This window comes from Mytilus edulis, chromosome 9 (assembly GCF_963676685.1).
Source record: "Mytilus edulis chromosome 9, xbMytEdul2.2, whole genome shotgun sequence".
In the NCBI taxonomy this organism is placed as follows: Eukaryota; Metazoa; Mollusca; class Bivalvia; order Mytilida; family Mytilidae; genus Mytilus; species Mytilus edulis.
In genome coordinates this window covers 31763262-31777765 of record NC_092352.1, presented here as the reverse complement: position 1 = coordinate 31777765, position 14504 = coordinate 31763262, and the positions used below count along the sequence as shown (strand labels likewise).

Below are 14504 nucleotides of genomic sequence, written 5' to 3'. Positions count from 1 at the left end.
ACATGCTGTTAACAATTTATTGTTTATTTTCAGCTATGCCAGTCGGTTTAACTGACTTATCAGACGGTGATGACATGTTACTACTCTATACTAGCCAGGATGTTCAAGTAGGAACAGTAGGTTCAATTAATGTTTTAAACACAATATATGTAGTATGTTGACTAATAAGGTAAATAAATGTAGCTATAGTAATAGTTATCAAAGGTACCACACTTATAATTTATTACATCAGACGCGCGTTTCGTCTGCATAAGACTCATCAGTGACGCTCAGATCAAAATAGTTAGAAAGCCAAACAAGTACAAATTAAAAAAGGTTTTATACTTCAACGCTTTATATCTTTGGTTTGTGTGAACTTGATGAAGACTTTTCAGAAAGACTTGCATCGCTATCGAAGGTTATAGAATACATATACTTTATATGTAAATATAATTTGGATATGTATTGTTACCAAAATGTTTTTTCTTATGAAATTTACCGACATTTTTTTCTAATTTTTAACTAATTAATTTACAAGATAAAGAAATCATCAAATGGACTTAAACGTTCAGTTAATAAAAGTGTTTATGTGTTTTACAAAATATATAATTTCAGTCAGCTAAAACCAAATCTACAGAAAAGAGGATTTTGAACCTTATTAGAAATGTACTACAGGATACATTGGTACCTGGTGAACAGCCAGTTATAATTGCTACTCCTAAAATGACTGTGCAGTTTGAAAAGAATAGTGCTGAACAATTAGCAAACAAATCTATAGAAGTAGGCAACGCTAAAGTAGATCTACCAACTTGGTGTGACATGCAACCTGCTCCGTGTGATAACAGTAAAACTGTGATGATGCAGGTAATGCTATCATCTTTCTCTTTCATAAATATTGTTTTGATGATAGAGTTGATATGCATGCTTATCATATTTTCTTTGTCGTTGTTATACTTATATTATCTCCTTTTTAAAACTATTGAACATTATGCTTTACAAAAATTATCTGTCACAAAATAAAGTAACAGAGTTATGGATTAGATGTTCTTTTAGGCAAAGTTGACATTATACGATTATGTGTATGCCCTCTTTGTTTTTGTGGTTTCTAATATTTTATATCTGAATGAAATAATGGCATTTATCAGGTGAAAAGGATTTTTTTTCAAAACAAATTGTAGAGATATGGTCAGCATGCAATATTTATGAATATTCATATATAACGAATAAAAAACATGTTTACCAGCACTATTATATTATGATCTAATAAACATAATCTTAATGGAAGTTTTTTTTGTATTAACAGACTAAGTTCACCACATATGCACCTTACCAGGATACGGAAACATCTTCTCAGATTTCACCTCGCAGTGGTTCAATAAGTATAGATTTCTACGATGACGCAGGATCTACTATAGGAGTAAATCTGAGTCCAGATGTTGATCCTATTGAACTGTATATCCCACTTGACCGTCTGATGCCAAAACCAACACCGGAGTACGTGGCTCCGTACATTCCGGATAGAAACTGGGAGTTTTTCTATTACCACACAACAGAGATAACGCTTGATAGAGGTTCCCTTCATATTACACTAAATATAGAAGACACTTCTGCACAGTTTTCATTAGTTATTCGACTTGGAGCTTTTCCTAATATAACGTCAAGAGAATTTGATTTCACCTGTCTAGTAGGACCATCGACTGGGGCAGCTTCAGGTAAGTGCCATGTTGTTATATGTAAACGAAGCCTGCATTTGTTTTTTTTAGGGAGAGGTTGCTATCTTTAATAAAGAAACTGCAATTTAAATTTATTTTTTTTAAATAAAAAAACCCCACATTTTCCCGTTTAAATACTATAATCGGTGTTATTCTTTGGTTTGACTGTTTACCAAGTACTGATATGTTGACAACAAGCAATTCTTCCCCAAAAGAAGATGTATCATTTTATTAGAGACAAATACTAGAGACGTAAGGAGATAAGAAAATTAGACATTTATCGTCAATAATATACTTGATTTAGTCATAAGAAAAAAGTGCCGACATTTACCAGAACCAGATACAAAGTGTTACCAATAGATAACTATAGATTGAGATAAATATAATTTTAAAGTTATCTACCGTTTCTTTTTTAGTGGCTGATGGTTCATTAACAAACGAATGCTTTATAAGTAGCGATGAAATTAATGGTTATAAAGGAAAAGTTTATATCGGAGTCCGTGAAGTGCGACCATATGAACTTGAAAGATACCGTTCAAAGGATCTAATACCAACATCGTTCCCTAAGGCAGACAATTTTTTTACAACCAACTACACAATAACAACGTTCTCGGCATCGTGTAACTACTACAGTGTAACAAACAAGAGGTGGCAAACCGATGGATGTAATGTAAGTATTTATTACATTGTCTTTTAAAGCAATTATAATTTGTTGCAGAAAATATATACGAATGCTGAAAAATAAAATAATATACAATTAAATTTATAAACACAACCTGTTGCTAATCATATCAATCCACTATAAAAACTTTAAAATGCGAGCTTGAATGATATAACCCAGCATAGCTATACTATTTTGCGTGTGCTACAAGCAGACTGTATGTTTTTTTAGTTTCGCGTTTAATTTTCATACACAAAATTCCTCTTATTGATGGCAAAATTCATTAATCGACTTAGCTAAAACATACATGTAACTTCCCATTTACGAATGACGACAATTTTTTAAAACATAACATCTGACCATGCTCTTGCTACTAGCATCAATAAGGACTATGCATATAACACTTCTTTGCACTGGATTCTTACACTCCACAAAAACCCACGTATAGATTGATATAGTATTACCGCTTCTAAGTAGTGTCGAAGATTTAAACTACTGTCCTTTATTATTTAAATATAACAAAACTCTTAAAATTGCTTGACTGACAATTCTATACGCCAGACCCGCTTGTCGTGTACAAAAAATCATCAGTGGCGCTCAATTAAAAAAAAAATTAAACAAAGTATCAAAATGAAGAGCATAAGAAAATGCCTGTACCAAGTCAGGAATATGACAGTTGTTCGTTTTGATGTGTTTGAGCTTTTGATTTTGCCATTTGATTAGGGACTATCCTTTTTTAGAATTTTCCTCGGAGTTCAGTATTTTTGTTTGATTACCTAATTCTTAAAAATAAAGATTGCTTGTGATAAGGTATTGTAACCAACTAGTGGTGTCTATCAGACTCGGATAATGTTAAACTTTAAGACATGAAATTGTCAATCTCAATTATTGAAATTTGTGCAACAATACCAAACCGTTGGATTTGTTCGCACTCAGCACTAAAATATTTCATGCTAATTTAAAAATCAAATAACTTTTCTCATTTGAACAGTGCCTTTTCGTCAACAATAAAAGTCTAAGCTACAAATTTCTTAAAACACGATGATTCCAACAGCAAAAGAAATCGAAGATGATTACACCAATATCTCATAATAGTTGATTGCTGACTGTGTTCTATTTTTAATACAGCATATTAGAACCATTCTATTAACATGTTACTGTTTTCATTTTGTCATCAGTTTTGTTGTTTTCTCATTAAGTTTCTGCTGTTATTTATTTAGTTCCATTTCTATGGACACACAAAACATGGATGGTAGATTCATTCATCGAATATTACTAACTCATATAACTATGTAATTTAAGGTTGGACCGAAAACAGACACATCGCTTACCCACTGTTTGTGTACCCATTTAACAACATTTGCTGGTGGTTGGGTTGTAACACCAAATACAATAGACTGGAACTTTGTCTTCAGTAATGCAGACTTCCTGAAAAATCCTACTCTGTATATCACAATGATTGTTATATCTGTGTTGTATCTGGTTGTTGTAATATGGGCAAGAAGGCAGGATAAAAAGGACATTGAAAAGGTAAAGTATAATAGTGATTTATAGCGTCATCATTTTAAATGATTTTTAACTTTCGTAGTTAAGGCAATTTTGAGTGTAAAGCTATTTTTGTTTGAGTCTGTATTTTTCAGTTCATTCAAACTACTGAATTAGGAATCCCTTATTTTCAAATAATTGAAACTCGAATTTAATCTTAGAAAAAAAAAGTTTTTCCTAATTTTGAAATAATAAAAGTTAGCATGATATATCACTGTCTTGATAAAAATAAACAATATAACGTGAATATTTCTTACTGTGCCGATTATCCGTATTAGATAAATACAATATGCAATGTTTTATAGAAAGTAAAATATTTGATGTGTTACAGCTTGGACTAACACCTTTAGTGGACAATGACAAGATGGACAAATACTTCTACGAAATAGTAGTTGTCACAGGGATGAGAAGAAAAGCGGGAACTGATTCAAAGGTAAAATATTAAAAGAAACATAAAACTGAAGGTTGAATTTACTATCAGAAATAAGTATTTGTATTTTTCAATTTAACAGATTACATTTGAGGTAATAATGAATTTGCACATGTATGTTTTGTGAAAGAAAATAAATGTTGAGTATTGACCTGGACAATTTGAATATGGCAGTTTATGATATAAATTAGTCCGTTTAGATGTATGTTGACGTTTGTTTTTGTTGCCCTTCAGTGTTCCTGTTGTTCCTTTGTTTTGCTCTTATAGTTGATGTGTTTTCCTCTGTTTAAGTTTTTAACCAAGATTTGTTTCTCTCAATCGATTTATGACTTTTGAACACCAGTATACTACTGTTGCTTTTATTTGTAGGTTCAGTTCATTTTGAGTGGAGAAGACGATGAAACAGACGTAAGACCATTATCAGATTCTAAGAGAAAGGTTCTAAGACGAGGAACTGTCGATGGTTTCCTGATGTCTGCACCAAGGTGACACATTTTTCATTCAAGCCATTCTCTATGCTCATTTTAACATGGACAGGCATTATATATGTCAACATTTTACGCCTCGCTAACGCTTGATAAGAAAATATTGACCAATATAATGCCTATCCATGTTACAACGAGCATTGACAAAAGAATTTAAGAATTATTTCTTAAATATTTCATTAACACCAAAATAATAAAATACATTGATTATTTCGTATAAGTATATTGCAGTTTATATATGTGTATTATCATAAAGTCTATAAGTCGTCCATACAAATACATAAAAACTCAAACCTTTAAACTAAAAACGTTTGCATGTACACAGTTTGTGATATCATGAATTTGAAATTTTATGAAGTAAAATGAATGTTCATTCATATTACGTCTGTAAGATATTTTCCCCAATTGTGTCGAAACCATTATATGAGTCCTTACAAAACAAGTAACCAAGATCACCTATCATGAAAGAATGACAATCTAACATAACGTGATACATATTTTCATCCCATTGGAGGAACATCACTGACACCAATTGTTTGTTATAAGATTTATTTGTTGGAGTGTGGCATTTACAGTCAATCAATTCGTTTTTGTCTAAGCCTTGTTGAGCGAAAGTTGTTTATGTTTAATAAATACAACTGCTTACATTTAACAACCTCAACTGGTTGGTACAAGTTTAAACTACTATTTTATAAGATATTGGATAGTTGTGAATTTGGCGTTTCGTTACCATGCAGTTTATTTAAGATACTTTCAAAGACAAGACTTTCATATTTCTATGACCCCACCGCATGGCAAAGGGGGCATTACGTGTTACCCTTGATCATCCGTCCTTCTGTTTTTCTGTTTTTCTGATTTTCCGTCTTTCCATCCTTCCCATTTTCGTTTGACCAGCAAGCTTGAGCGGAAACATCCGTGTCCTCAGAAACATCCTTCTTATTATTTTAAAACATGTATATAGTTCATTGATTACTTTAACAATTTATATACTTTACAGACCACTAGGTGCTCTGAACTACCTACACATTTGGCATGACAACTCGGGTAAAGGAACAATGGCGTCCTGGTACCTTAGAAGCGTGGTGATAAGAGATGTACAGACTGACGAAAAGTTTATTTTCATAAGCAACAGATGGTTTGCTGTAGAAGAAGATGATGGACAGGTGTTTAAATTACTTTGTATAAAAAAGTCAAATCATTTTTGTTTAAAAAGGAGAACAAAATAATAATTACATCATTCAATTAACTTCTTATTGGACTTTCAACATGTTTAAAGAACTGCGCTTATTTGTAAAAATCAGAAATTGTATTCTTCAAGTATAATGCATCACAATTATGTATTTATGTCATTTTAATGCAGATCGATAGAGTCATACCTGTTGCTGGAAAGGAACAAATGACGGAATTCAGCCACTTGTTTACGGAGAAAACAACTAAAAGTTTAAGTGATGGTCACCTCTGGTTCTCTGTAGTTGCTCGTCCTCCACAAAGCAGATTCACTCGTGTGCAACGTGTATCTTGTTGCTTATGTTTACTTTACCTGTCAATGTTAACCAATGCCATGTTTTATGAGAAAGACGAAGGTGCAAAGACATACACGTTTGGACCATTTGCACTTTCACCAGAACAGGTAATTAGCCTCTTTCTTCACTCATTTGTCAATTAATTGAAGCGCACGTAAGGTGGTCTGATTCCTGGTCATGCTTTTGTTCATTACTTGCCTAGTCTTTTGAGATAGATAACTTTGACTTTCATGTATTTTATTTAAAATTAATTTATCTTTTAAAATATTAATTCTATAAAATAAACGCAGAACTGTATTGTTCAATAATTAAAAATATTCAGTAATTTAGGATTGGAAATTGGCAAATATATTTTTAATATAACCAACAGTACGCGAGTGAGTAAATGATTACTAAACAAATTTATAAATATAATAAACATATTTTCAGATATATATTGGAGTTCTTAGTAATATCATAGTCTTTCCTGTGACGTTCTTAATCATAACATTGTTTAGAAAATCACGTCCGAAAAACAAACGACCATCTCGGGTGCAAACTGCTCTCAACAACACTACTAAGCGAGCCACATCAATGACAGATGTTAACCCAACACTCGAAAACACCAGAGAAGGTACATTGACACCATCAATTCTACTGGAGCAGAAAAATCGTCCGGATACATCAATGTCACGTGGCTACACATCATTATCGGTAGGCGACTTGGCAAATAAACCATCAGGAAAGAAAAGGAAGAAGAAGATGGACTTACCTTGGTATTTTGTTATATTTGGATGGATACTTTTATGGAGTGCCACTTTTGTATCCGGGGCATTCGTAATTTTCTATGGTATCCAGTTCCAAGACGTGAAGTGTCAGAAATGGATCACATCAATGTTGATATCATTCATCTCCTCAATTTTTGTGACACAGCCAATAAAGGTAATTAAACTTATGTTTGTTGGCTTAACTAGATAAGAAAATAACAAAAACATAGACATAAATACAGGATGTAAGTATTCCAAGTTTTGTTACTCGTGATATTCCAGACTTAGGCTAGGACAAGACGAGCTACTTTTATTTAGAGTTCAATACTCCCCCTATAATCCAGATAATATGAAGAATGTTCGTGAAATATATATGCGTTTTATTTTTAATACTCTTCTACTTTTTAATTGACTTAGGTTCATTTTATTAAACTTTTTGTGATATTTAGATATCATATTTAAGTCTTCAATGACCCTTACATTAGTTTGATAGCACTAATGTATGTCTTATATACATGACTAGTATATGGTTTAAATACATTTAATAAATATTGTGTTCTCTTATAAAGGTGTTCCTGACTGCGATAGTGTTGTCCCTACTTGTGAAAAATCCAGGAGCCGACGATGACGAGGATGAAGACGATGAAGAAAAACCACACATATCTGCAGACGATCCACTTCTTCATGAGGACTCAAGTATGCTTAAAAATTTAAAACATTGTATCAATTCTTAATATCAGATTCAAAATCTATGATTTATTCTTCAATAAGGATTTTTTGTCTGTTTACTTAGCTAGTTCAAGTTATACCTAATATAAATATTTAAATGTAGTGTTTAAATAAGTTAACACTAACAAAAGTAAACCATTTTGTAGTTGGATGCGATGAATTAGTTCTACACATGAAAACATAAATCTGATCATACCGAAGGAAAGGAGTAGGTCCAGTAAGACCCCATTTTGGCCCCAAAATATAGCAGTTTTACAAAATTGTCAAAATGTAAACTTTTAGTCATTTATTGGATAGTAGAAAGGTTCTGCTACATAAATATGGGCTCTTTTTGACAATACAATGCACATATATTGAGAACTAGCACCCTTAATTCATGCTAAATTACTGAAATCTTCACAATTCCAGCATTTTAGTTAAATTTTAGACAGTTTCCGTGTAAAACGAAAGTGGCCGCATTCGTGTTCATCCAAAATATTGAAATGGAAGTTGTATTTGATGATAATACATAACATGTATAAAGATTGAGGATGAACACGGATGCGGCCACTTTCGTTTTTGACAAAAAACATCTGAAAAGTGACATTTTTTCGCATATTTGGTAGATTTCTCATATTTGCGCCTGAATCGGATCGTTTTTAATGACTAAATAAGTTAAAATCTTTCACATAAATTAATTGCATCATATGAAATAGACACTTAAGTGTTTAAAAAGTGGTCAAAATCTTTCGTCAGATGAAACTGAAATTTGAGGCCAAAATCGGTCCTTACCGGACCTACTCCTTTGACGAGTTCGTTCTTTTTTTGCAACAATCAAGATATTAAAATAAGAGAAATTGTCTATCAATAAAAGTGATCTTCTAGCGTCAATCTAATCTTTATTTTTTCCTCTATGTCTCTGTCCGAGTGTTTGAATCACTAAAAGAGTTTGTAAGATGGAGATGTTTGATACATCTGGTAATTTCAGATACCTTTGTTTGCATGCAAGTAACAGAATAATTTAATCACAACACATCGTTTTCCTATTTTTCTAAAACAAATGCTGACTGATAATCTGACGGAAAAAAAGTACAATAGCTATATTATTATTATGCCCCAACTGTAAAACAATGTCGTTATTGAACACATAGACGCAAAGTTTATTTACATTTTACGCTGTACCTAAATGATATTCTGGAACCACCATATCCAGTATTATATATGTCGTGTTGAAATGATTTTCCTTTTACCTTCAAGTATTCTCAGCTACAAGACCAAAAAGAGCAGCATATGCACCACCAGACCCGGTATTGGTAGAAAAAGCTCGACAAGTGAGGTTACAGGAAATCAAGATGTGGTCTGTTGTCAGGGAACTCGTGTTTTATTCCTTTTTCTTGTGGATTCTTATGGTCATCAGCTACAGGAACCGATCGGAGCTTATGTATACATATAAAAACAGCATGGAACAAGTGTTCATAGTTACAAATGATACGAATCATTGGTTTATGAAGGTAAGAATTTGCCATACAACTGTTTATTTCATTTGTTTTATTGATTTTTTGCTTTTGAAATTAAAAGAACAAACATGTTCTTATATGGACTTTTGGTACCATTCGAGCGTCACTGCTGAATCTTTTGTAAACGAATCGCATATCTGACCTACACATTTTTAAGACATCATATCTATCAGTTTATTACCAATAGTTAATGTAATTTCTTAAGATAGGTCCCTGTGCCTATTTTTGTGAAACAACATTTGAACAAAAACTGGCAAGAAAAAGAATTCTCTGGATTTTTCATACGGAATATTAAAAAAAAAGAAACGAATGTTGAAAGTTAGATTACTGTCCGGCGTATAATTAAATGCATATACAGTTCCATTTATTAGTGACGAGACTTCATTTCAGTCAAGACTTTTTCCCATAAAGTCTTTGACTCATCTGAACTGTTTCATAATTATTTATAGTAAACTCACATCTTTCAAACCTAGCTAACGATTAATACTATATAGAAAGTAGATGCAATTTAATTTTGCTGTATAAGTGAATAAATATTCATAATATTAACATGCATGCAACCTTTCCAGGCTAAGAACCAGGATGACTTTTGGTCTTGGGCTAAATCAGGAATGGGAAATGGACTTAGAGCACTCAATTACTATAATGATGAACAGCCCCTGTTCTTGCGTGGTTACATCAACGACAAACAATCTAGGATTATGGGATACGCAACCATGAGACAACTGAGAGTAACAAGGGGTAACTATCATTTTCACCAAACTTTTTTAAATTCATTTGGTTTAATTTTCATAAGTGATTCCAATTCCAAAATTTTTTTTTATTGTAATATTCCATTGGGTTGTTAATCGGCCATTATACTATTTCAAAAATATAAGTATAACAGCCAACCAAATAAAATTGCAACAATGACATTTTCTCTATTATTCATAATTACGTTTCAGAGTTTTCTGCACACCAGTATATTCACCAGAATTAGATAAGATGTTTTTTTCTTGACATATTTCAGGATCTTGCAAAGTTCCGGACCAAGTTGTAGGTATAATACACGAATGTAACGACGAGTACAGTGTACATAACCAGGACGAAAACAGCTACGAACCGGGATGGAAACCATTGACGGGAAATACTTCCAGAGAAGAATATAGATATACAACTGCTAATGAACTTGAGGGATATCCGTACTGGGGTGAGGTATCCATGTATAGCGGTGGTGGATATGTTGTCAGGTTACGTGGAAACGTATCAACTCTCAGAAATAAAATGATAGAATTACAAGAAGAAGGTTGGATTGATCGATACACTCGAGCAGTGTTCGTAGAGTTCACGGTATATAATCCTGGCATAAACTTGTTCGCAGTATCAACTATGCTCGCAGAATTCCGTCCAAGTCAGGGTATAGTTCCATCGTATCGATTTGAGCCAGTCAATTTATTTCCCTATATGAACTCTGCTATGTTGTTCGTATTGGCATGTGAGTTTTCATATCTTTTATTCACCGTGTACTTCATTTTTGCTGAAGCTCGTAACATATACAAGCAGAAACTATCTTATTTTAAGGAATTTTGGAATTTGGTAGAGTTGGGAATTTGTGCAATGTCAGTTACCGCAGTTGTTATCTATTTCTATCGAATGTTTGAAACCAACAAGTTGACAGAACGATTTAAAGTTAGTCATGGAAATGAGTATATGAAATTTCAATATGTAGGGTATTGGAGTGAGATATTTTCCTATATAGTTGGTTGGTTGGCTTTCTTTGCAACTTTGAAATTCCTGAAATTACTTAGATTTAACAAGAAAATCTGTCTTTTGGCCTCAACAATTAAAGCATCTGCAAGAGATCTTCTTCACTTTAGTGTCATCTTCAATATTGTTTTCTTGGCTTTTATTCAACTATTCTACATGATTTATGTGGCAAACATCAAGTCCTTCAAAACTTTTGTAACATCTTGCGAATCCGGTGTCGTAATGATGATGGGTAAATTCGATATCTATGCCATGTCCAATGCCCAACCTGTCTTAACACAAGTTTTCCTCTTCTTGTATGTCGTTGTGATTACGTTTATTGTTGTCAACATGTTCCTCTCCATCTTGAACCAGTCTTTTTCTGCCGTTCGAATCGACGCAAACAAGCAGAATAACGACTATGAAATCGTCCAGTTTATGTTAGGCAGACTTAAACTATGGACCGGAGTTGGAACTCCCGACAAAAACGTTCTTAAACCAAACAGCGTACATGCAGCAGACACACGTGGTCCGACTGAACTGTTCCCCGACCAGATTGATCGTCTGCTACACTCGATATCACACATCTACATGGAGAAAGAACGGCTGGATGAGTTGTTTGATAAGAATGCCTATGGTAAACGGAAGGGAGCCGATTTACCTATGTATGATCCACCTTCAGTGCGCAGTCTAAAGTATGAAAAGATGACTATGGTTCAGACATAAGAGAAACTTTATGTATTCATGTTGTGACCTTCGACAATGCTCCATTTTGAGCAAATTTGATTTTTGGGGTAATCAAAAATTTCAAAGTGTTAAGGAGGGTAAGGGGAGGTATATAACTTTTCAACAAAGTGTAAAAGAACATAAATGCAGTTATTTTACAGATAAAAAATGTTTTGTCAATAAACGATAAACGTATGAAAAATATGCAATGTTATTAAAAGCATAAATCTTCTTAAAACCTGTAGTTTAATGATAGCTATATAAATAAAGCTCTGTTCTCATTTTAAATGAATAATTTCAGACAAGTCAAGACATCTTTTTATGTTTATATTTCACTTTTGTTATGATTTGGTTTTTTTTCTCTGTCTAAATGAAACTTAATTTTTATAATTCCAAAATTGTTAAAACAAATTATGTAACAGAAGATTTATTCTATTAAGTATTCGAATAGATTAAGATTTTTCTGTACAATATTTAGTTTTGTTGTTTTCTCAATTCTTGTATAGCGAAAAATAAACCTACCGTATTTGCCCTATAATTGTTAACTTTTTATACATTGTGACTTGGGTGGAGAGTTGTCTTATTGGCCCACTCATACCCCATCTTTTTATTCATATCTAAAATATATTAAAAGAAACAAAAGTCAATTATTTTATTTTGTTGGAAGGAGTCTATCACTGATATTTATGAAGATTTTTTCTAACTAATTCTTTTAAAATACGTAACTAGCTATCTTTATTGTTCAAATTACGTACAACATGAATTTATAACGCAAATATTTGTGAGGTTTATTTTGTATTCTTATTTCAAATGCCATACGATGACAAAAGATAAATAAGTCACATGTACAAGCAATAATTTTATTTTACAGCTGAATGCATCGAGTGTGTAGGTAAAGGTATAAGTTTTGGTTAGCTTGCTTATTATTAAAACCGTGAAGTTTAGTATTAGGTTAGGTAAACTTCCTTCCTTTCGGAGTAGTCTAGTCCTACAGACAGATAGATTTGGTTATCTGTCAGACTAGTCTACACTAAAAGGAGGGTAGTTTACCTAATATAATAATGACTTATCGGTTCAGATAGCAAGTAAGTTAACCAAAGATATTACATATAATTACATACTAGATGCATTCTGCTGTAATGGTTTCAGGTACAATGTATGAAGTTATTTTTCCAGTTCTTAATGAATTATACTTGTCTGTATTTTTTGTGCAATGAGGCATAATCTATGGATCTTATACAGAAACACGTTTTTATACTTCATTCTTTAATCTTCTACTATCTGTAAAAAAATTTCCTTTTTCAGGATTTGAATAAAACTTTGGCTCATTTTTTGTTGTTGTTATAGTAAATTATGATTGTTTATATGATTTTATTTACATTTGAAGCACAACCAAGATGTCGTATGCGATACGTTGAAACCGCTACATGTACATGTATACCGGTAATACAAATTAAAATCTAAAATAAATTCATGAAAAAATGAAAAATGAAATAGTCATGGCATTCAATAAAACTTGACACATCAAAAGAGATTTAAAAGAATTGTTAATTATTATATCTCACAAACAACCTTTATCAGTTTAATAGAAGAACTTTCTTAGTCGAGAAGACATAATGAGGATTTAGCTACTCTTTTAGATTCCTTCTGATCATATAGGTGTTACAGTTTACAATAATAGGAACAAACTAGACTTTCAGATTTTCTGTCAGAAACCTATGAGTTTGAAAGTCCTTAATATCTTTTGGCTCTCTTTACCTGATGACGAAAGAACCAGTCAAGGGAAAATGTTGAAATGTAAATTTGGATGGCGGTCATTCATACATGTATTGAAAACACTGAATTCTATAAATTTTGCACAACCTCTTTCTATATACAAAACCCTGGATTATATAAAAATTCTAGCTTGAAAATTGTAAGAGTTGTTCAGACGAACCATATACCCTGCATGGCTAAATGACGAAAAACGACACTGCCGGGTTATTTGTAGAAAATTTAAAGTGAAGGATAACCCGAAAATTACACACGCCCTCTGCTACTGAATTAACACCCTACATAAACAATATAGAAATAAGAAAGACAAATGAACGTACCTTATATCGATAATTTAATTTTGAAATTTTATTCAAGATTTTTTTCCCCTTGATGACTAATACTATAATTGAGAAGAAATGTAGTATGGTAGCCAATGAGACAACTATCCACCCAAGTCGCAATATATTAAAAGTTACCAATTATAGGTCAAAGTACGGACTTCAACATGGGGGCATTTACTCACATCAAACTTTTAAGGGCCCTAAAAATCACTAGTGTGAAACAATTGAAACAGAATACCAAACGGTCTAGTCTTTATAAAAAACGAGAAACAGTTATGAACCACACCAACATACAACAACCACTGAACTTTCAACAACAGGGCTCCGGACTTGGGACAGGTGCGTAAAAATGCAGCAAGGGTTAAATGCCTAAATCAAGAAACGCACTTTAACTATATTTTTGATTAAACATGTTATTTTTTTTTATTTACTAAAGGAGGGACGAAAGATACCAGAGGGACAGTAAAACTCATAAATCGAAAATAAACTGACAACACCATGGCTAAAAATGAAAAGTACAAACAATAGTACACATGACACAACATAGAAAACTAAAGAATAAACAACACGAACCCCACCAAAAACTAGGGGTGATCTCAGGTGCTCCGGAAGGGTAAGCAGATCCTGCTCCACATGAAGCACCCGTCGTGT

The 14504-nt window shown here is 32.6% G+C and overlaps 1 protein-coding gene across 3 annotated transcripts in view; it reads left to right on the top strand.

The window, feature by feature from the left end:
- Positions 1 to 13087, top strand: part of LOC139488113 (polycystin family receptor for egg jelly-like) — a 51698-nt gene extending 38611 nt beyond the window's left edge. For all 3 annotated transcript variants that reach the window (XM_071273506.1, XM_071273504.1, XM_071273505.1), the window contains exons 24-37: positions 34 to 116; positions 595 to 843; positions 1283 to 1691; positions 2108 to 2361; positions 3655 to 3882; positions 4229 to 4330; positions 4697 to 4812; positions 5810 to 5975; positions 6173 to 6442; positions 6765 to 7256; positions 7651 to 7777; positions 9047 to 9300; positions 9876 to 10047; positions 10316 to 13087. In XM_071273506.1, coding sequence (XP_071129607.1) covers positions 34 to 116; positions 595 to 843; positions 1283 to 1691; positions 2108 to 2361; positions 3655 to 3882; positions 4229 to 4330; positions 4697 to 4812; positions 5810 to 5975; positions 6173 to 6442; positions 6765 to 7256; positions 7651 to 7777; positions 9047 to 9300; positions 9876 to 10047; positions 10316 to 11757 — 4364 coding nt within the window. In that variant the 3' untranslated portion in view covers positions 11758 to 13087. The remainder of the gene's footprint in view (positions 1 to 33; positions 117 to 594; positions 844 to 1282; positions 1692 to 2107; positions 2362 to 3654; positions 3883 to 4228; positions 4331 to 4696; positions 4813 to 5809; positions 5976 to 6172; positions 6443 to 6764; positions 7257 to 7650; positions 7778 to 9046; positions 9301 to 9875; positions 10048 to 10315) is intronic.
- Positions 13088 to 14504: the final 1417 nt, after the last annotated feature.